Consider the following 24,595-nt stretch of genomic DNA (forward strand, 5'->3'; position numbering starts at 1 on the left):
TTCAGCTTATATCAATTATGTATATTAGCTAATATATGGCACACTATACATGATATGATGTATTTTAGCTAATATCATATGATTTATGATGTACATTACCTAATAGCATGATATGACGTAAAAAATAAAAATAAATCATATGATGTGTTTAGCTAATATATGATAGATGATGAGGTGGCGACTTGTCCAGAGTGTACCCCGCCTTCCGCCCGAATGCAGCTGAGATAGGCTCCAGCACCCCCCGCGATCCCGAAAGGGACAAGCGGTAGAAAATGGATGGATGGATGATGTGATGTATGTTAGGAAAGCATGAAAGCATACTGTATGTTCAACTGTCTAAATGGCGGACATCACCTGCACGTGTGCAACCGTAAAGACACCTGCAGGGATAATAGGTAAGGAGGAGGATGATGCAAGCGAGATTCAGTCATGCAGGATTTATACACCACCATGTTGCCAGGTGTGTGCTTTGAAAAGAAGACGCAGAGTTATTTTTCTAGTCAATTTAGCATTCAGGACCACAACCAAAGAACACATACCATAGTTCACTCATATGTAGTGCAACAAATATTCTTACACTACATCTTACCAAAGATTATTATCATCAATATTAATTAAATCTTTTTGTACATTTATCTCACACACTGATTTAATTAAACCTCTTAAGGCCCAAGCTGTTTGTTTACATGTTTTGTTTTGTTTTTCTCTTTGCTATTTGGGCTTATTGGGCCCTAATTAGAATAAAAACTAAGAATCATCTTTTGATATGATGTACTTAGTCCATAAGTAACAAACGTGTACTTCGTGTTTAGTGACATGCTAATTCTTATTTTTAGTGGTCTGTGTATAATTATTGTACTTTATTAGTTCGCAAGTTATTGTTTGCTTCATGCATCATTTGATCCGTTTGTAAATGTACTAGATCACTGAACTTTAATATTTGTCATTTTAGAAATAACGAGTCTTCTTATAACCATCGTTGTTTTAACACAACCGTAGTTCTTTTTGATTTGATTTGATATATTCTTATTTCAAATATGCAAAAAAACAAGAGCAAGCCTGATCCAATACAGTGCTATAGCCTTAACAGCCCATCCATCCATCCATTTTCTAACGATTGTCCCTTTTGGGGTCGCGGGGGTGCTGGAGCCTATCTCAGCTGCATTTGGGCGGAAGGCGGGGTACACCCTGGACAAGTCGCCACCTCATCACAGGGCCAACACAGATAGACAGACAACATTCACACACTAGGGCCAATTAAGTATTGCCAATAAACAAAATGTTATCGTAGTAGTAGTTATGATTTGCATTGCATTTGCATTGACTTTACATGTCAAGTGTAATTTAAACTAATACATGTCATTTATTTCAGATAGGTGGGATTGCACCTACTTTTAAAATGATATTTTATTCAGCATCAATTCTCCCATTGTTTTATCTGTGTACTAATATGATCTTAACTTGCAGTCAACATACCAAGGTTTGATTAAACAAACTCAGGTCAGCTGTTCTGGAACCCAGCACTCAGTTTCCCATCTTTGGATAAATCAACTCAGACTTCAGGTTTAAACTCAAGAGTTTGTTGAACCTCCTACCTGGTAGGGAATAAGAAGATGTAATTGTGGTGACAAAACAGAGCGAGACAACAATAACGACAGAAATATTACAGCAGACACAGTAGGTACAAATATGGTGCCAGTATTGAAAATGAATAATTAGTGATAGAAATAAAACTATCACTGTCTGCTTTATACTTTTGAGTTAGTTAGTTATAGTTGGTTATGTAAAAAGTTAATGGTTGATTTTTGTTAAACTTTCAGGAAATGTCAGAAATTGGATAGAGGACAAGTGATTATACATTTTGGGAGTGATTCAGATCATTTTACCCTATATTTACACTACAAGGCTCAACTTCTGTGTGTGTATGCGAGCGACCCCACCTCCACCCACAGACACAAAGATAGTGGATGACTGACAAGAGGCTTTCTTTCAGTCCGCTTTATTGGTGGATTTTGATGAAACTTTCAGGAAGTGTCAGAAAGGGGATAAGGATCAATTGATTTCATTTTGGGGCTGATACAGATCTCTTTCTGGATTCAGGACTCTTACTGTTAGGAGTGTAAAGGATTTGAATACAACTACACATATTGCGAGTATACACATGCCCCTAATGAAATGATATATTGATACTCCCATCATATCTGCATGCTGACTATCATCTAGGTTTTACATCAAATCATTAGGTATTTCTCTAAATCAGTGGTTCTTAACCTGGGTTCGATCGAACCCTAGGGGTTCGGTGGATCCTCCGCCGCGTAGGTCAAGACACATCCGACTCATCGTGTAAATAAAAACTTCTCCCTATCGGCGTATTATGGAAACTCCCAAACAATGTTCCATCTAATTTTCCATCTGATTTGCATGTGTGTAATTTGTTGTTAATTCATGCACTGTGTTGGTTTTATTTTTTGAACAAGGTGATATTCATGCACGGTTCATTTTGTGCACCAGTCAAAAAACATATTGTGGAGGTTGCCTCCCAGTGGGTTCTTGCTGATCACGCACGTGAGCTGGAGACCGGCGTTCCGGGTTTAACAAAGTTTTATTTTTCATTAAAGATCTAGCACGACACTCGACTTTTGAGTCCACTCCTCCATGTTCCGCGTGCTTCCGTCTCTCCAAGCCCTCCTGCTGCTCCCGGCCGCTACTGATAAGAATAACAGGTGATTAGACAACTAGCCCCAGCTGGGCAATCTAATCACCTGTCAGCTGTGTTCCAAAGCCGGCCCTGGCACACCCCGCTCCTGCAGCAAGCGCGCCGACCACGCCCCCCTCCACACATATACTGTAACTTTGTCTTGAATTTGAAAAAAATAATATTTTATTTTTCACTAAAGAAGAGTTCAGTGAATGCGCTTATAAAACTGGTGGGGTTCGGTACCTCCAACAAGGTTAAGAACCACTGCTCTAAATGGTTAGTTTTAAAGTAACACACACGTTACAGCCCTGACAAAAGGGTGTTAGGTATTTGCGAGCAGTGTTCTGAAAAACTTTGAAAAGGTAATTAATTATAGTTACTTGTTACTTTACCAACAAAGTAATTGAATTACTAACGGAATTACTCTTTATTAAATGTAATCAATTACTAGGGAAAGTCATTTTTATATGTTACTTAAAAAACAACTGTAAATATCTATAAGAGCCCAGTGTGCGGAGTCAGTGCTTTTAAAAGGCGGGACATGTTGCCTAGTGACGTGTGACGTCATCGAGGGTTTCTACGAAGCTGTGTTTTTTAGCTTTAGCAGTTAGCAGCTCTGACGCCAGCTCTTTTGAATCTTTTCACCGGATTGTGTTGCCTCTGCTTAATAAAGGGATTGAATGTGCTTCGATGGCTGTCATATCTTCTTGTCAACAAACGGTGTATTGTTTGGCTGGCCAGTTTGTCACTTCAATCATTGATTTGTTGTTCAATATTCCCATTGTGTACGTGTGCGTATGTTGTTGTCTGCTGTGTCACAGTGCAATGGTGCCTCTTCCTATTTGTTATCAAGTTCATTTTAGTGCGGTGCTGCTGGTTGCTTTCACTAGTAAAACAACATATTTCCTGCAGTGAACTTGCTGCACCTAATACGCTGTCTTGTTGTCGACATAAAACCACATCAAAAGTAACGTGTCACGTTACGTCAAGCCATCACTAACGCCGTTGTAACGGACCTAAAAGTAATTAATTAGATTACTTGTTACTAGTAAAAGGAACAGCGTTAATAATGCAGTTATTATATAACGCTGTTATTTTGAACACTGTTTGTGAGCAGCAATAATCATCAAGATAAGCCAGCGAAAGAGCAGTTACAATGGAAACCGCACTCATTGATTGATTGATTGAGACTTTTATTAGTAGGTTGCACAGTGAAGTACATATTCCGTACAATTGACCACTAAATGGTAACACCCGAATAAGTTTTTCAACTTGTTTAAGTCGGGGTCCACTTAAATTGATTCATGATACAGATATATACTATCATATATACTATCATCATAATACAGTCATCACACAAGATAATCACATTGAATTATTTACATTTTTTACAATCAGGGGTGTGGAGGGGGGGGGGGTGGGGGGGGGATATGGACATCAAGTAGTGGACATAGAGAGAGAGAGAGAGAGAGAGAGAGAGAGAGAGAGAGAGAGAGAGAGAGAGAGAGAGAGAGAGAGAGAGAGAGAGAGAGAGAGAGAGAGAGAGATCAGAAGGCATAACAAAAAGAATCTGCATTTGATTGTTTACATTTGATTATTAGCAATCCGGGGAGGGTGTTAGTTTAGGGTTGTAGCTGCCTGGAGGTGAACTTTTATTGCGGTTTTGAAGGAGGATAGAGATGCCCTTTCTTTTATACCTGTTGGGAGCGCATTCCACATTGATGTGGCATAGAAAGAGAATGAGTTAAGACCTTTGTTAGTTCGGAATCTGGGTTTAACGAGGTTAGTGGAGCACCCTCTGGTGTTGTGGTTATGGCGGTCATTTACGTTAAGGAAGTAGTTTGACATGTACTTCGGTATCAGGGAGGTGTAGCGGATTTTATAGACTAGGCTCAGTGCAAGTTGTTTAACTCTGTCCTCCACCTTGAGCCAGCCCACTTTAGAGAAGTGGGTAGGAGTGAGGTGGGATCTGGGGTGGAGGTCTAGAAGTAACCTGACTCAGATGGGACAAAGACAACCAAATCCTTTGAAACAGTTTATCAGACTTTGTGGAGAAGGAGAACACAAAGGTGGAAGGATATCTCCCTTTCCCTTCTTGTGGACAAGAGGGAATTGCCTTTCTTTGCTTTAAATAATCACACTGTGAAATAATCTGAAAACTGACGACATGGTGAATTTTATTAGAGATTAAATGAATACATGTAAGGGACAAAGTTCTCCTCATCTTCAAGTGTTTTTGTAGATGCTAACTTGAGCATGTTGTTTACATTTTCCACTCATATGGTCCACTCCTGTCATCCACGCTGTGCAACATGTTTTATGCCTCATTACAGCTTTTTATCCTGCACGTCGCCTCCATGCCGCAAGCTCAACCATGTGCCACTGTGACAAATACAGTGCTGGCACTATAATTATAGTAATAATAATATTCACAGTAATATAATTAACAAAGATGTATCACCATATTACTATTTCTATCACATTAAGTAATGAAAAATATATACATATATATTGTTGACAATAATGATAACACACATAGTCAGCATGCTAATATGGATGTTAGTACTACTCAACCTATAATAGTATGAAGATAATAATAATGCTCAATTGACGATAAACAATATGTTGTTGGTAGTACATATGTATGCATGTATGTACAGTATGTATACATATCTTACCCTCAATTCTTGAAAGTTAACTAACAAAACAAGCAAGATCCTTAAAACAGTATGACTTCTTGTGCCTCCCACCTCAGCGTCCTCCACTGCCAAGAAGACTCGCCGACAAGGTAAACAATATTTTACTTGTTGCGTTATGTACTAACAATTGATACTTAGGCGACGTTCATACTGCAGGGTATGAGGCCTATTCTGATGTTTTGTTAAATCAGATCTTTTTATGTTGTCCTTTTACATTACTAAAAAAAATATGCAACTTCTATGTATGTCGTGAAGGGATTTCCATGGCCCCATTTGATTGGATTAAAATAGAATACATTTTTATTGACCACCGAGGAGGAAAAGTGGCTTTGGCTCACCAACATAGGCGACAGGCAACACCAAAACACAAAAAAAGTCATATATAAAAACATATACCAGACTGGAATTTAAGAACATTATATATACCAGGAAAAGTGGAAAATCTAGCCAACAAAATAACAAGATCAAATGTTGACATACTGGGAATAAGTGAATCAAGATGGACAGAGAACGGACATTACCAATTTGATGAGTATACGCTGTACTACTCGGGTGATCAAAATGTAAATGGCACTGGAATTATGATGAAAAGACAATTGGCAAAATTAGTATCTAGATATTGGGCTCTATCAGAAAGAACCCTAATGATCAAAATGAAGGCAAAGCCTATGAATCTCCACATTATACAAGTTTACATGCTAGTGATAATGAAGTAGAACAAATCTACGAAGACATAAACAAATGCCTACAATATGCAAAATCAGATGAAATTATCATAGTCCAAGGCGATTTCAATGCAAGGACTGAAAAGGCTCACAATAACACCACAGGAAAGTTTAGCATAGGGGAAACCAAAGAAAGAGGGGAAAGACTAATTGAGTTTGCTGAACAGCAAAACTTAATAATCTGTAACACTCGGTTTCAACATCCAAAACTACATATCTATACAAGGAGAAGTTCTGGTGACATTTACAGAAATGAAATACACTACATATGGTGAATATTATCAAGAATGTTAGATCGTATCCAGATGTAGACATTGGATCAGATCACAACCCAGTAATTAGTAAAATTCAAATAAAATTATGGAAGATCAGTAAAGCTAGAAACAATTGAAACATACAATACTGATATGAAGATACACCGTTGAAGTAGAAAACATCTACAACTCGTTAACTGTTGAAAATCCCAAACAAACTGAAGAAGGAGAGATTGTGCACGGATGGAATAAAACAATCAAAGGCTGGAGCAGCAGCACACATTCTTCCTACAATGGAAAAATTAGCCAAAAAAGAATGGATAACACTAGAGATTCTAAGTCAAATGGAAAATGAGACAAATAGTATAAAATGCAGAGCCAGCAATATACCATCAACTAAACAATAAAATAAACAATCTTGTAAAGAAGCCAAATAAAAATGGTGGGACAAGAAATGTGAAGAGATTGAGAAACTGAATACAAAACATCATAGCAAAGAATTGCACAAGAAAAGAACTATGACGGGTAATTTCAAAAAGAAAATTGGTAGCAAGTGTATTGAAGACAAAAGTGAAAGAATGCTCTTTGAAAATGGAGACATTGTAGAAAGATGGAGGGAATACATCCAGGAACCGCACAATGATCAAAGAGGATTGCCACCAAGAGTAGAAAGAGAAAATGGTGAGGACTATCTTCAATTCTTAAAGGAATAACTTGAATGGGCAGTCAGGAGAATGAAAAAATGGAAGGGCAAAAGGAATTGACGGGATTTCATCAGAAAGGCTGTACGCTCTAAGCAATTCAGGAACTGATCGTATTTTAGATTTAATGAACTTAATATACAAAACAGGTTATATACCTGAGAACATGAATAAATCCATCTTTGAAAGACTTCCAAATAAACCAAGGACAACCAAATGCAATGAATATAGAACATTAAGTTTGATAAACCACACATAGAAGCTACTATTGCATATGATAAACTGAATAAAACTAACACTAGAGAAAGAAATATCGGATACACAAAGCGGATTTATGACCGGAAAAGGAACAATAGAAGGTACAATATCTTCAATAATTGAAGATTCAATAATTGAAGATACCAATATATCATTATGGGATTATATCTTGATTTGGACAAAGACATATACATCTGTTTCATTGATTATGAGAAGGCTTTTGATCGAGTCAATCATGAAAAAATTATAGAAGTATTAGAAACTACCACCAGAGATAAATACATAATCAAACTCATCATACATTTATACTGGACACACAATGTATATATTAGATCTGAAAGTGACTTTTCTAGTGCAATAAATATAAAGAGAGGTGTGTGACAAGGATGCTTTCTATCCCTATCCTTGTTTAATATCTACACTGAACAAATCTTTAAAAGCATTGAACATCTGAGAGGAGTTTCTATAAGCGGCCAAAACGTCAACAATACAGTTTCAACATTAAGGAAAATAGCCTTACAGTGAAGATTCAAAATACTTAAGTGCTATATAACATCTACTTTATGATATGGATCTGAAACCTGGACAATAACTAAATCAATTGCAAAAAGACTGGAATCATTTGAGATGTGATGTACATGTACACATAGAATGTTAAAAGTATCCTGGAAAGAATGAAAAACCAATGAAGAAGTACTAACAATGGCAAACCAACTCTTAATCAACATTATGGAAAGGAAAAACATGTACTTTGGGCACACAATCAGACATAATCGGTTTCAAACTCAACTTCTAGAGGGGAAAGTAGAAGGGAAAAGGAAAATAGGAAGACCAAGATGCAAATGGGTTGATAACTTCACAACAACATGGAAGAACGAATGCTATCAGGACTGTAAAATAACAGCTCTGGCGAACCATGACCTCCAACCCTCAGTGAGAATATGGAACGAGATGATGATGAACAGACACAATAAGAACAGAGGTTAGGTTCAAACAGGAATGAAAGTTAAGATAAGCTGATACGACAGAGTATCAGTAAAACATAAAAGTAATGCAGTTCAGGTCAAACATGTGGATTTGTTCACTTTGTCACATAAAGAAAAGCAATGGCGTTTGGGCTGAAAAACTTTTTAAAAGGGCCTTTGGCCAATGGAGCTCTATAGCGCCTCCCTGACTTCATGAGCACAGAGGATGTGAGTCGTCTGCCAGAATCCTCTGAGCTTCCCTCCTCATCCTGTCAGTGTATTTTTGTATTCTTGGGTAGAGCACAGGGGGGTTAATCATTTTGCAATGCAGTCTGCTGAAAATGATGAAAATGCCACTCTATATGCCAACTTACGTCAAAGTTGCAATCGCCACGAAACACATTTTAAGGTATCCAACACTCTACTGCCATCTGGTGGCTAAATTAGATAGTGCAAACCCCCAATTTGTCATGTTTCATGCTTCAGGCACCATCGACAAGTAATACTTTCTACTGTAATATGAAGGCGTGAAGTGACGTGCATGAGCCCTGTGTTCACAGAAGTAAACATTGTGCAACTGCAGTCAACATGTATTATTTCACGTAGGAGATTAAGGATGATTGAGCAGTGTGAGAATGTTCGCCATGATAGTTTATGGGACACTCGTGATGTATGCACTGAGGAGCGTGTTGGTGAGAAAGCAGGACGGTGGGACATTGACATAAGTTCTCTTATACTTTATCACAGGGGTCTCAAACTCAATTTACCTGGGGGCCACTTGATGCAGAAACTGGGTGAGGCTGGGCCGCAAGAAAAGATTTCCTAAATAATCTAACATGCACTTTTTAATGAATTCACCTTCTTTGAATGGCTATCCCGCCATAGCAACATACTTGCCAACCCTCCCGATTTTTCCGGGAGGCTCCCGAATTTCAGTGCCCCTCCCATCAATCTCCCGGGGCAACCATTCGCCGGAATTTGTCCCGATTTTCACCCGGACAACAATATTAAGGGCGTGCCATGATAGCACTGCCTTTAAATAAACACAACAGAACAAATACCCAGAACATCTTGCAGCCCTAACTCTTCCGGCCTACAATATACACCCCCCCTACCACCAAACCCTGCCCACCTCAACCGACGCACGGAAGGGGGGGGGGGGGTGTATTGGTGGTAGCGGGGGTGTATATTGTAGCCCGGAAGAGTTAGGGCTGCATGGGATTCTGGGTATTTGTTCTGTTGTGTTTATGTTGTGTTACGGTGCGGATGTTCTCCCGAAATGTGTTTGTCATTCTTGTTTGGTGTGGGTTCACAGTGTGGCGCATATTTGTAACTGTGTTAAACTTGTTTATACGGCCACCCTCAGTGTGACCTGTATGGCTGTTGATCAAGTATGCCTTGCAGTCACTTGCGTGTGTGTACAGAAGCCAAATACAACATGTGACTGGGCTGGCACGCTGTTTGTACAGGTTGTAGAGGACGCTAAAGGCAAGGCCATCACGGCACGCCCTTAATATTGTTGTGTGGGTGAAAATCGGCAGACATTTGAGAGAATGGTTGCCCTGAAATTCAGGAGTCTCCCGGAAAAATCGTGAGGGTTGGCAAGTATGACGCTGTCAAGCGCCATTCATATAAAACTCGCGGGCCGCACTAACATCACATTTTCATATTAAGGTGCGGGCCGCAAAATAATGTCTCGCGGGCCGCAACTGGCCCGCGGGCCGCCTGTCTGAGACCCCTGCTTTATCACTTCTAAAACATCTTTTCACCACAGACTGTTTTTCTGATCCTTCGTCCATCCTTCACGTTTAATGACGTATATGTCGGCTGAACGTGACCTGAACGTTCAGACTGCAGTCATATCTGATAATATCATTGGACAATAAAGTTCCTTGAATTTATGTCCACATGGCTTTGTCTGTTTCACAACTCCCTGGCAATCAAATCCAGTTAGGCAGAATATCTTGCTTGTTTTTCTTTCTTGTTTCATCCTTTTTTATTTATGTATTACATTTGAGTATTTTAGGTGATATATTCTGCACTTATTTTAAGGTATATTTTACTATTGTATTTTTATTCATCCTTCTGTGTTACCATGTAAATGTGACACTAGGTGTCCTTTTTTTGTTTCCAATTGTTTCTTATGTCTGTAAAGCACTTTGGCCAACTGGGGTTGTTTTTAAATGTGCTGTATAAATAAATAAACTGGACTGAACGAAGTGAAAAAAAAATCACAAGTCACATAAACTGGATAACTTTGTTGTCGTTGTAATGTGTGTATTTGTCAAGCAGAGAGGACAGTGGGACAGAAAGTTAGGTTTAATAGATCATGCGGAACAAAGGGCTGGAGATAAGAAGACACACACAGTCAGTCATGTGATGATACAGTCACATATTATCATGTAGTTCCTTTGCACTTGACTGGAATCATTGAACATTTTGTCAAGCGAATACCAGGCCCGTCCACACGGGAACCTTTGTGGGGTTTTATTTCTAATGTGTCACGCGTCAGGTCGACAATACTCACGTCCACACGGGAACACATCACTGGGTGAAAACGATGTTATACATAAGCCACACCTACATGTGGAATTGTAAACACACACAACATCACCGAAGATTACGACAAAACTGAAGCGATCAACTATCGCCGATCAATCGGTGTTTTCTGTCTCTCAGCTTCGTGTTCTTGTCTGCTGATTCGTCATTTCCTTTGTGTACAGTGTAAGTAGTCAATAAGCACAGAAAATATAGAGACAAGATTGCAAAACCTGGTCCTCTACAAGAAAATCAAATGAAAAATTAACATATGAAGGCCAGCATCAGCCGTACTGGGACCCAAGTACCGTATTTTCCGCACTATAAGGTGCACCGGATTATAAGGCGCACCTTCAATGGATGGCCTATTTTAAAACTTTGTTCATATATAAGGCGCACCGCATTATAAGGCGCATAGAATAGACGCTACGGTAGAGGCTGGGGTTACGTTATGCATCCATTAGATGGAGCTGCGCTAAAGAGAATGTCAACAAAACAAATAGTGATTGTACTGACACTTCTACTTGCTGCTCTCTGTTCAACAACCCACTGTTCGAGTTTGTCCTCCAACTGTAGCCATCTCGCTTTGTTCCTTTGGAAACTCTGTTTAGTCTTCTTTACCTGGCGCAGGTCATCATGTTGCTACCTCCACTTCCGCACCATTGATTCGTTAATGTTAAATTCTCTCGCTGCTGCTCTATTCCCGTGTTTTACTGCGTGACTGATCGCCTTGAGTTTAAACTCTGCGTCGTAAGCGTGTCTCTTAATAGGAGCCATTTTTGGGTCTTTACATAAAGTTTAGGTCTCGCAACTACGGTAAGGAGCCGCCAACTTCATTTTCCCCGGTAGAAGAAGCGCGGGGCATAATGAAGTCGGTGTAGTTAACGTAGTTGCGAGACCTGTTGTGGCTCAATATTGGCCCATATATAAGGCGCACCGGATTATAAGGCGTACTGTCAGCTTTTGAGGAAATTGGAGGTTTTTAGGTGCGCCTTATAGTGCAGAAAATACGGTAATAAAGTTTCCGCCACGATGTTAACCAATAGACTGCAAGGTTTATAACAAATATTTCCTGAAACAACCGTGTGTAACGGAGTAGCAGCTATGGTCGCACAATATAGACAATATGCGATATAAGTGATATCAATTTGGCCGACGATAGCGCCGCGCTGACGTTCCTCACCCACGTCCCTCCTGGACACCTGCCTATTGTTGACTTCTATTTTGGACGAAGATCACAGTCGTCTCCATAGCGACCCGCTGTGTTATCGCAACGTCGACACTCTGCGGACTGAGGCACCAAGATGGTGATGTCAGACGAAGCGACTTCTCAGGCTTATGGACACTATAACACCCACACCCACACACACACACACACACACACCCTGCCCCCATTCCAAGCCTTCGCCGCTTCTGGCTGCCTGTGTTGTAATCCCCCCTCCATCCCCCCGTTGCAAGTCTTGAGTTGTATATCGTAATGTGTGATTGTTTTTTTTCCCCTAGTCCCACATTGCGTCCCCTACAACAGCAGTTAGGTAGTGGCCTTTTTTTTTCTTTATTCTTTTTCCAATTTTGTATGGGGTTCCGCCCATGTGGCGCCTCATCAGCCTCCTTTCTGCCGACCCCGCGTCATATTGTTTTTCTGTTTTTTGGACGGGTTGACTGTAAACAAGTTGTGTTGTACTTTTTAAGTGCAATGACAAATAAAGCAACTTGTATCTTTAATACCATTGTTATATTGTGACAATGCATGTTGATGACACATTCTACACTGCAAAAACTGAAATCTAAGTAAGATTGAATATCTCAAATAAGGGTGATATTTGCTTATTTACTGTCTGATAAGATAATTCTTCTCACTAAGCAGATTTTATGTTAGAGTGTTTTACTTGTTTTAAGGGTTTTGGTCCTAAATTATCTCAGTAAGATATTACAGCTTGTAGCTGAGATTTTATGACCTATATTGAGTAAAACATGCTTGAAACTAGAATATGTTGCAAAGCTGTGTCATTAACACTCACAAGTATAAAACTACTTTTTTAAAGTAATAATTTCTTATTTCAAGCATGAAAAAAAAATCATGACTTTGACACGATTGTGTCTCATATTAAAACAGATGACAGCCAAATGGACTTTGCTGTTTAATTTTCAATGAAACAATGTAAAATACGTACTCATATAGTAGTACAGTTGTTATTAGTGAGAATATACTTATTTTAAGGTATTTTTGGGTTCATTGAGGTTAGCTAATTTTACTTGTTTTGGAAAGTCTTGACAAGCCAAATGTTCTTGTTCTATTGGCAGATAATTTTGCTTAGTTCCAATTAAATACCCATAATTGTTGTATTTTTTTTTCTTGTTTTTGAACACTGACTTTTTGCAGTGTAGCTGTTTGCCCCAAATTTGATGGTGACAAGGGACCGAACACGTCTTCAACGCAATGTAGCATTCTTGCTAGCGGCTAATGTCCCTCCACAGTGTAAAGCCACTTCTAAGTCCGCAATCTTCGCCTCCATGGCGGCAAGCACACTATGTTTCTTGCAATTATCATCACTGGAGAACGAGGAATATCTAAATATGCTTCACTACACACCGTAGGAGGACATGCTAACCACAAGCTAGAACTCTTGAAAGTAAACAGAGGTGGACGGATCGATACATATAGTGACAGTAACGACACCAAGTATAATATCATTATATAGACAATGCTACAATGGTTAGATCGGTGTTTTTTTTTAATTTGTAGTCCAATATTTTTAATTATCAAAATATATTTAGTGGTTTTTGTTATTGTTTTCAAACTTAGCAAATATGTTTCTAGACACAGGAGAGCTTGAAGGGCAACAACCAAATGATTTAAATCAAAGCCAATAGTAGGGAATATTTTAAATATTTAATTAAGGGCCTGCTGCAATGCAAGCGCCCATTCACATGCTGCTAAGCGGCCCATATTATTATTCTTCATACTTCAAACTTTATTTTAGGAGTTCTATCTTAATTCTGCTGAGAGCAATGCGAGACGAACCGGCCAACAAACCCCCGCATATGTTATACCATCGGAAAGGTCTCGTTCGCGCCTATGGGGGTACTTTAAGTTTGGAACATTTTGTGCAACTTAATATGATCGCAATCATTCATGTTATATGCGACTTTACAATAAATCATACATGAATAAAATGATGTTTCATTACCTGATGTAATAAACTAAATATGTCAGGAACGTTATTTTCAATCGACTACATCGTTTTGTCTGACGAGAAGCTCTAATAAACTCGTTTTCAACTATTTCATGTTTTATGTCACTCACGCGTTAAGAATCATTTCAACATGCTCGTTATTGTCAATAATCTGCACATGTTACATAATGAAGCACGTGTGATTGGGGGCGTGGTCAGAGAAGTCACTAGAATGTGTTATAAGTGACAGATGGTGACGTCTGTGTAAAAATAGAGGTTAGCTTGTCCGCGCCGCAAGAAAGAACTGACAAAATATAAAATAAAATAAAAAAACACGAATTTAGGGGGAAAAAATGCTTTAAAAATAGCGTAAAATGATCTGTCCAAGCAGCTAGTTAATTTTACTTCATAAAACATCTTAAATTAAGATTTTAATATCTAGAAATTAGCAGGACTTTTAAGATATAAATAAGTATTTTATTCTGAAAACAAGCATTATTCAACTTGCATCTTTAAACTAGATTTTTTTATGTGGGGAAAACAAAATATATTATTGGAATACCGGTAGTTATTTTATCACTTTTAACATATTTAAACTAGAATAGAAAAACATTATTCATGCTAAAATTAGGATTATGATGTAAAGTCAATGACTAAAAATATGTAAATAGCTTTTAAAACTAGGGACATTTCTAGAAGTGGCAAATAATTTGCAGTGCACATGACAACAACGAGGTGAAGTTGTCAGATTTCGTTCTCATAAAAATATAGTTTCAGGGCACCTCGACTGTTGTTGCCATGGAGACGAAAGTCGAAAATAATACAAAAACGGCCCTGACCCAGAAAGGTTCCCGTACTGACTTTTCTTTTCTTTTGTCCTCTCCGCGTGTGTTCAGTCTTCGCTTTATTGCCAACTCAGCGCAGCAGAAAAAGGCAGCAGAAGAAGAAGGAGTTCAAAGGAGACAACAGCGATGGAAACAACCCCGCCGTGTACAGGAGGTCTCAGGTTGGCCACGGTGGACTTCCCCGAGTACTGCGGGATGACACTAAATTCATCTTCCTCCTTTCTCTGCGTGGATTCATCCCCTTGCTCGTCTTCCTCCACCTGACAAGCAGGAACAAACAATTTAGTTTCCAAATACACAACATTTGTATTCAGTTCAAACAATTCATGCTATTGTTGTTTGTTGTGTAAGACAAGACGTATTTGCATACACAAGCAACTCACTCAACTAGCAGCTCAAATTAAAGTTAAGTTAAAGTAGCACTGATAGTCACACACACACTAGGTGTGGTGAAATTACCCTCTGCATTTTACCCTGGGAGGTGAGGGGAGCAGTAAGCAGCAGCGGTGGCGCGCTCGGGAATCATTTTGGTGATTTAACCCCCAATTCAAACCCTTGATGCTGGAGGTAGGGAGGGCGGTAAGGGAGGTAATGGGTCCCATTTTTATAGTCTTGGTATGACTTGGCCGGGGTTTGAACTCTCGACCTACTGATCTCAGGGCGGACACTCTAACCACTTTTAGGCTTTTAGATTAACCTGTGGATCAGAAGCTACTGCCTGGACTGATGGTCTACGGCAGACCTGGGCAAATTAAGGCCCGGGGGCCACATGTGGCCCGTTAAAGGCCTACTGAAATGACATTTTTTTATTTAAACGGGGATAGCAGATCCATTCTATGTGTCATACTTGATCATTTCGCGAAATTGCCATATTTTTGCTGAAAGGATTTAGTAGAGAACAACGACGATAAAGGTCGCAACTTTTGGTCGCTGATAAAAAAAAAAGCCTTGCCTATACCGGAAGTAGCGTGACGTCACCGGAGGAAGGACTCCTCACATTTTCCCATTGTTTACAATGCAGCGAGAGAGATTCGGACGGAGAAAGCGACGATTACCCCATTAATTTGAGCGAGGATGAAAGATTCGTGGATGAGGAAAGTGAGAGTAAAGGACTACAGTGCAGTGCAGGACGTATCTTTTTTCGCTCTGACCGTAACTTCGGTACAAGGGTTCATTGGATTCCACACTTTCTCCTTTTTCTATTGTGGATCACGGATTTGTATTTTAAACCACCTCGGATACTATATCCTCTTGAAAATGAGAGTCGAGAACGCGAAATGGACATTCACAGTGACTTTTATCTCCACGACAATACATCGGCGAAGCTCTTTAGCTACTGAGCTAACGTGATAGCATCGGGCTCAAATGCAGATAGAAACAAAATAAATAAATTCCTGATTGGAAAGATAGACAGAAGATCAACAATACTATTAAACCATGGACATGTAACTACACGGTTAATAATTCCCAGCTTGGCGAAACTTAACAATGCTGTTGCTAACGACGCCATTGAAGCTAACTTAGCAACGGGACCTCACAGAGCTATGCTAAAAACATTAGCGCTCCATTTACGCCAGCCAGCCCTCATCTGCTCATCAACACCCGTGCTCACCTGCGTTCCAGCGATCAATGGAAGGACGAAGGACTTCACCCGATCATCCGTGCGGTCGGCGGCTAGCGTCGGATAGTGCGTCTGCTATCCAAGTCAAAGTCCTCCTGGTTGTGTTGCTGCAGCCAGCCGCTAATACACCGATCCCACCTACAACTTTCTTCTTTGCAGTCTTCATTGTTCATTAAACAAATTGCAAAAGATTCACCAACACAGATGTCCAGAATACTGTGGAATTTTGAGATGAAAACAGAGCTTTTTTGTATTGGATTCAATGGGGTACCAATACTTCCGTTTCAACGATTGACGTCACGCGCATACGTCATCATATATAGACGTTTTCAACCGGAAGTTTAGCGGGAAATTTAAAATTGCACTTTATAAGTTAACCCGGCCGTATTGGCATGTGTTGCAATGTTAAGATTTCATCATTGATATATAAACTATCAGACTGCGTGGTCGGTAGTAGTGGGTTTCAGTAGGCCTTTAAGCTTTTCAATCTGGCCCGCCAGACATTCCCAAATATTTTTTTAGATGTTTAAGATGGAAAGTGTAGCTACCATTATGATGTGCAGTCATGTTTTGTAATGACCGTGAGTCTTGAACTACACTAAGTCTTTCAATGGTTGGAATCTGCCCTTTTGCATGATATACTAGTTAGTATGGTAATCTAATTAGTTAATATGGTCATCTAATTAGTTACTATGGTAATCTACGTCAGAGCAGCTCAGACGAGGCACCAAGCAGTGTGGGTGCGAAGCGTTTCCACAGACGCGGAGGGAGATTTTCACAACAAAGTTCTAAATATCAGATTGTAGGTGGGTTTATTTTGTACCCTTCGCGTTCATATTTCACTGTTTGTTACATTTTTGTTGCGTTTCACCTGAATGTAAAATGTTTCGATCGAAAGGGGGTGTGACGTTCATATTTTGTCAATATTCAGTGTTTTATCCTTCATAAAAAAATGTAAAATTCCATTACGTTTTTTAAGGCGGTCTGTCATAACGTTTTTAGCATTCAATCAGACATTATTGTCAGGTTTTGTATTAGTGTTCATAGAAATAGATATACCGGCCCCCAGACACATTTTTTTTCTCTAAATGTGGCCCCCGAGTCAAAATAATTGCCCAGGCCTGGTCTACGGTGAGAATGGAACGCTGGTACTTGATAACGTAGCATCTACCGTACTGACCCAACATCGGACTCCAGTAAGAACAGCTGATGTACGAACACCACAATTATTGATAGCCTTTGTGGTCCAGTGGACGAATGATCAAATCCAGAAAACAGCATACGCAAGTAAAAATTCAGATGTATTAAAGTGTTGGCATGTACAAAACCAAGCACAGTTCTTCTTCCTCTGATTGTCAGCCTGACATTGCTGTGTCTCTGAGAACTGGACTTTCGAACCTATTATCTTCCTAAGGAATTCTCTGCAGTGTGCATCACAGCAGTTGATAATCTATCCCCGTGCTAATGCTAATGCTTAGAAAGATATCTGTGGCAAAACTGTATAAACTACCAAAGTTGTACTGAAGGACTTTAATAATGCAGCCACCTCACAGGTGCTTTATATCAACATGTTCATTATTAGTTTAGTGTCTTTGTGTACTTTTTGAAGCTGTAAAATCATTCAAACATGTTTTCTTGGATGTTTTATCCCAGAAGAGTGACTCAAATTAATCAATAAGGTTAATTCATATGACATTCATGCTAATGATTGTAATTATATTTAAACTTACTGAAGTAGTCAAAATGTATAAATAAATGTGTTATCTTTGAAGTAAATCTGAAAAACTTCAAAGGTGAATTATTTAGCAATAATGTTAACTTTATCAAAGATGTGGGACACTACTGCAACACCTTTCTAGCCGCCATTATATGTACCAGAACAATATTCTAAAACAACTACACAACACAAAGAGCTTGGTTTTAACAAATTCTTTAAATCCAGACTTTCCAATGTCCAACCACCCCCCAGCAATCTTCAATCTTAATTAGCCACTTGAAATTCCCTATGGGCACACACCCAGGGGATCAATAACGTTCTATTTAATCTAATCTAATCTAACCTCAAGCATTCCCAGGCCATCTGTGTCCCACCAGCATGTCCTAGGTCACCCAGTAGTCTCTTTCAGTTGGACATGAAAACCTGACCATATTCTGCCTATGAAGCGCTCTAAAAACATCCAAAAGCTTCCATAAAAGTTGTATGTACACACTGTAAGTATATACATAAATGTAGTAACAGGCACAATCATAATAATAACAACATATAATATTTACTTGTTTTGGTCATGTTTAGCATACCCTGGCACACTAGTTTCACAGACGCATCACAACGTTTGCTATTTCCTTCAACAACAACAATCATGGCAGATTTCATGAGAGACAACCTGACTACCTTGGGACAAATGATGATCCATAACCTTATATTATTTAGCCTGAATATAAGAAGAATGAGCTGCAAATTTCAGAAGTTGTGTGCTAAACGGATCCTTCAGTGAAACACTCAATCAATCAATCAAAGTGTATTTATATAGCCCTTAATCACAAATGTCTCAAAGGGCTGCACAAGCCACAACGACATCCTCAACTCAGATCTCACATCAGGGCGAGAAAAAAATTCAACCCAATGGGATACAATGAGAAACCTTGGAGGGGACCGCAGATGTGGGGACCCCCCCACCCCTCCCCCTGTACTGACAAATGGTCTGAGTGGTATGGTATAAGCTGCGGGAGGTAGCTGAGACATGACGTAGAGGATGGTACCTGCTTTTGTGTATTCGGGAACCCAATGAATCCCGAAAATGGGAAATCAAACCATGGAGGCATAACGAAGATATTCATAAAACAATCTTGCCTTCCTTCATACTTCCTCCAAAGGAACCATTTGGAATTTGCCCAATTTCGGATGTTTTTCCCATTGTTGAAGTCAGCGAATTATCTATATACGTATGGTAGAGATTTACCCGAAGTGCTTTGCACAAGTACGCCATTGTAGTCCAACACTGTAGTATATAAGATTCTTAATTTTCTTTATGCTCTTGATATGGGGCGGACTGGCTCATACATGCACATACATCCTCCGCTGTAGCCATTTTTACAAAACCCAAAACCAGTGAAGTTGTCACGTTGTGTAAATCGTAAATAAAAACAGAATACAATGATTTGCAAATCCTTTTCAACCTGTATTCAATTGAATAGACTGCACAGTCTAATTGGGAACAGGTGGGTGCCATTATTGGGTATAAAAGCAGCTTCCATGAAATGCTCAGTCATTCACAAACAAGGATGGGGCGATGGTCACCACTTTGTGGACAAATGCGTGAGCAAATTGTCGCACAGTTTAAGAACAACATTTCTCAACGAGCTATTGCAAGGAATTTAGGGATTTCATCATCTACAGTCTGTAGTATCATCAAAAGGTTCAGAGAACCAGAAGATTGTTGAATATAGTTCTCTCTCCGCCATCTGATTCTCCGGAGGCTGTGGCGGCGCTGGATGCGAAGAAGGCGTCGATAGGGTGGAGTGGGGATACTTATTTTTTATTATGGAGAAATTTGGTTTTGATCCTAAATTTATTTCTTGGGTTAGAGTCCTGTACGAGCCTCCACTTGCCTCCGTACATACTAACGGCGTCCGTTCAGCTTACTTCCCTCTCCAGCGTGGGACTCGGCAGGGATTTCCGCTTTCACCCTTGCTGTTTAATATAGCCATTGAACCGCTTGCTATTTGGCTTAAGAATTGGGAGGAATTTAAGGGTATCACTCGTTTCGGTAGGGTTCATAAGCTCTCCCGATATGCCGATGATCTTCTGTTGTTCGTTTCGGACCCCTCGTCCTCGCTTCCCCATATACTGTCGATTCTGGATCAGTTCGGTCGTTTGTCAGTGTACAAACTGAATATTCAGAAAAGCAAACTATTTTTAGTGAATAATTTGGCAAGGTCACTCCCGCGCTCACAATTCCCCTTTAAGATCTCAGAGGACGGATTTAAATATCTGGGTGTGTCCGTCTCGAATTCTCCCACAGAGCTGTTCCGTAAAAACTTTCAGACACTGTTGGACAAATGTAAATCAGACTTGTCCAGGTGGGCTGCCCTCCCCCTATCCCTGGTTGGCCGCATTAACCTCATAAAAGTTATTTTACTTCCGAAATTTTTATATCTCTTTCAGCACATCCCTATATGTCTCAACAAATAATTTTTTGTTGGCCTTGATCAACAACTTCTTGCTTTCATTTGGCAAAACAGGCCAGGAAAGCCATTCTACAGCTCCCTTAGGCGGAGGGTGGTCTAGCACTTCCAAACTTTAGAAATTATTTCTGGGCCTGCAATATTAATAAACTTCTGTACTGGGTCCGCTGCGACTCCCCAGCCGCCTGTCCACCTTGGGCTCACATAGAGGCGGCATCGTCTAATGGTTCCCTGCACGCGGTGATTTGCTCACAGTTACCCTTATGTTCATTGGGGACCTCCCTAAACCCAGTTGTTAAAAATACCATTCAAATTTGGACTCAATTTAGGAAACATCACGGCTTGCACAGGGCTTCCAGCGGTGCTCCGATTTTGAACAATCCCGCCTTTCTCCCTGCCTGCTCTGATTCTGCGTTTCGCGCTTGGTCGACTAACGGCCTTAAAATTCTCAATGACCTCTACCACGATGGAGTGTTCTCTTCCTTCGCTTCTCTGTCAATAAGATACAATCTGCCTAATACTCATTTCTTTCGATACCTCCAAACAAGGCATTTTATTAAAAAACAATTTCATCATTTTCCCAACCGCCCCCCAGAAGCAGAAATCAATCGGTTTCTCTCCTTTGACTCTGACCAACGATATTTGATATCTGTCATATATAATGAAATCGGCCTTCTGAATCCACTTAACACTTCACCTGCCAGAGAATCCTGGGAGCATGACCTTGGGGCACCTATACCTGACGGGCGGTGGAGAGAGGCTTTGAGGCTGGTACATTCATCGTCTATATGCGCTAGGCATGGCCTAATACAGTGTAAGGTACTACATAAAGCACATTTCACCAATGCTAGACTGGCTAAAATATACCCCAACCATAGCGATGCTTGTAACCGCTGTAGACAATCCCCAGCTGACCATTTGCATATGTTCTGGACGTGCCCAAAACTCTCAAGTTTTTGGTCGGCTAATTTTGACACTGTCGAGCAGGCCCTCGATAGGACAATAACACCCAGCCCGCTGACTGCCCTTTTTGGCGTTCCGCAGGTGGACGGTTTACCTGCAATCGCTCGTCATGTCATTGCGTTAATGACTCTGCTGGCTAGTCGTACAATTATTTTTAAATGGAAGCTTGCGTCTCCGCCGAGCCATAACAGTTGGATGCAAGATGTCTTGCGGTGTCTGCAATTAGAGAAGCTTCGGTTCTCGCAGAAAGGATCTGTGTCATCTTTCCATAAAACTTGGGGCCCCCTCCTAGACCTTATTAGGGACAAGTTTGACATCACCACAAGCAATTAGAATAACACAACTTAGACAGAGCTGACCGCTGAAGCCCCCCCCCCCCCCCCAACATCATTCCTTGTGTTTATTTACTTTTACGTTATATTTTATTGTATATCTTATGTATTATTTATTTTTTTATTTTACCTTATCTATTCTTTTATTTATCTTTAATATATTTTGTTAGATTGAATCTAAGTTTGCATATATTCATGTGTGTCTATATTTGTTGTGGGTACTAGGTGACAATTACCTTGGGAATTAAGTGGGTGGGTATTGTAAGGGGTGGGGTTTATTATGTTACATATTGTAAAATGTGCAGATACCTCAACTTGCTGTTGCCATGATCCATCATACTGTACTGTCTGCAAAATTCAATAAAAATATTTTGAAAAAAAAAAAAAAGGTTCAGAGAATCTGGAGAAATCACTGCAAGTAACATTGAATGCCCGTGACCTTTGATCCCTCAGGCGGTACTGCATCAAAAACCGAGATCAGTGTGTAAAGGATATCACCTCATGGGCTCAGGAACACTTCAGAAAACCACTATCAGTAACTACAGTTCGTTGCTACAACTGTAAGTGCAAGTTAAAACTCTACTATGCACTCCAACATGTGTGCTCAATTCCACATTGATTGGGATGTAAAAAGACACTCCTAATTTTTTAAGTTGTTTTGAGCCTTTACAGACTCTGCAATCCGAAATTCTACACGACACGGTATAAAAACTGACTCGTTAATTATTCAGTTCAAGGTATAAACAGAAGGTGGTCTGCGAGTTCAGTTCAAAGAACTTGTAAGAGACTCACATATTTGCAGCAGATTTTTAAAAGCACTCTCATAGAAATTATCTTCGACTAGCTTTTTTTGCAGAGCACTTCTGTAACTCGTGACAAAATAAATAGATTAAAGTCAATTTCCTACTGTATATACAATATAGAAAATAAGACTAGTAGTGAGAGGTCAGGCCCCCTGGTCCTGAGCTTTGTGGAAATGTGTCCTCCCAAAAATTGCGTAGAATATCCCTGCAGTATAGTATGCCGTATAATATACAATATATGTAGGGAAAATGTGATGAATGTACTCACAACGTGTTGATCAGATGCAAGATGGTTTTTGTTCAGCATCACATCTTCCTGAACCAGTGGGGAAGGTCTAGGAGCAGGAGGGGGGGTTATATCAATAGGCAGAGAGCCAGGGTTCCCCATCCAATTGATGGCGTTACCTGCATGGACACAAAAATCATCACTTTAGTGTGTGCGTGTGCGTGTGTGTGTGCATGTGTGTGTGTGTGTGTGTGTGTGTGTGTGTGTGTGTGTGTGTGTGTGTGTGTGTGTGTGTGTGTGTGTGTGTCTGTCACTGGCCAATGTGCTGAGTAGGCATAAAGCTACTTATCTCTTTGGCAGCTTTATTGTTACATGTGTCGGCAGCTTGATAAATGAGTGAGTTTTATGAGAAGTGCACGTTGTTGTACACGAAGATTCAGTGTGTATTGACACTTTGATTGATACTGTAGGTGCTGGGTTTGAGTGATGGCAGACGGGTTTTTCTCCGACACATGAAAGATAGGTTAGTGTTAGCCCATAAGATGCAGAATGCATACGCATAACAAATATTTCCATTGCTTTTTAAGGTTTTTACCAACACAATTGAAGTTTTGTGTCAACAAATCCTTTTCCTCGTAGCTTTTGTCCAAAAAAAATTTCTGACTAAAAACAAGAATATATCTAATAAAAAAATTAAAAAAACAAAGGTTAAATAATACAACACTAATGTTAGTCTACTTTTTGAGATTCATTTACCTATTTTAAAACTTTTCAAGTATGTATAAATGTGCTTCAAGAACACTTTACAACTTCACAAATGCCTTATATTTACACTGGTTTACTAAAGATGTGCATGCATTAAAAAAAAAAACTTGATAGCACACAAAGCTAAACTACTAAATCGTGTGCTGAGGATTTTGTCTGTTAAATGATCAAAATAGTTCACATAATCAATTTAGTGTGTTTGTCTTCCTGCATATGCAGAATATACGCATTATCAGAACACAATACTGGAAGGCAGAGATGCAAATATAATAATTTAGCACATGCAACGTGAAACCTGAAAGTGTTTTTTGTCTATATTTAGCACGTTTGAAATGTATGTGCAAATTGTCACAGTTACGCACAAATGACTCTGGGAGAGGAGGTGATAGCTGCAATATCACTGACTGAGAGAGGATCTTGGAAATCAACACATTACAGTCAGAAATTAAAAAAATAATACAAATAGCATCTGCATCAATACCACCTTTCATCTGGCGAATGACTTAAAATGATTTTATTGACATTATATTTAGGAGATATATTTAATATATATTTATCAGTGGTGTGCCGTCAGGGGCCAGTTGGGCCTTCTCTGCTGGCCTAACATAACCAGAAATCATAATCATTATTAAAGATAAAATTATTTTCTAATTTACTTTCCCTAAATATCTAAGTATTCATATTCTCTTCATGTCATATTATGCTCGTTCCAGTGCTGTTGTTTTTAAGGTTATAGAGTTTTTAATCCAATCAGAATTCAGCTAGCTTATGTTGCCATGCTGTACCAAATCTGCCAGACACCTTCAGAATCAACAATGCGGGCGTCCGTGCACTGTAAGTG

The 24,595-nt window shown here is 39.6% G+C and overlaps 2 protein-coding genes across 2 annotated transcripts in view; one reads left to right on the top strand and one right to left on the bottom strand.

Annotated features, from left to right (window-relative positions):
* Positions 1 to 15,070, top strand: part of tctn1 (tectonic family member 1) — a 49,194-nt gene extending 34,124 nt beyond the window's left edge. Inside the window, exon 17 of the mRNA XM_062045351.1 lies at positions 14,911 to 15,070. The gene's annotated coding sequence lies outside the window, so the exon portion shown is untranslated. The remainder of the gene's footprint in view (positions 1 to 14,910) is intronic.
* The window catches only part of LOC133648866 (GDNF family receptor alpha-4-like), a 33,039-nt gene continuing 23,260 nt past the window's right edge, over positions 14,817 to 24,595 (bottom strand). The window contains exons 7-8 of the mRNA XM_062045357.1: positions 23,032 to 23,168; positions 14,817 to 15,119 (exon numbers count right to left, since the gene is read on the bottom strand). Coding sequence (XP_061901341.1) covers positions 14,919 to 15,119; positions 23,032 to 23,168 — 338 coding nt within the window. The 3' untranslated portion in view covers positions 14,817 to 14,918. The remainder of the gene's footprint in view (positions 15,120 to 23,031; positions 23,169 to 24,595) is intronic.

The sequence above is a fragment of the Entelurus aequoreus genome, linkage group LG04 (assembly GCF_033978785.1).
Source record: "Entelurus aequoreus isolate RoL-2023_Sb linkage group LG04, RoL_Eaeq_v1.1, whole genome shotgun sequence".
Classification (NCBI taxonomy): domain Eukaryota; kingdom Metazoa; phylum Chordata; class Actinopteri; order Syngnathiformes; family Syngnathidae; genus Entelurus; species Entelurus aequoreus.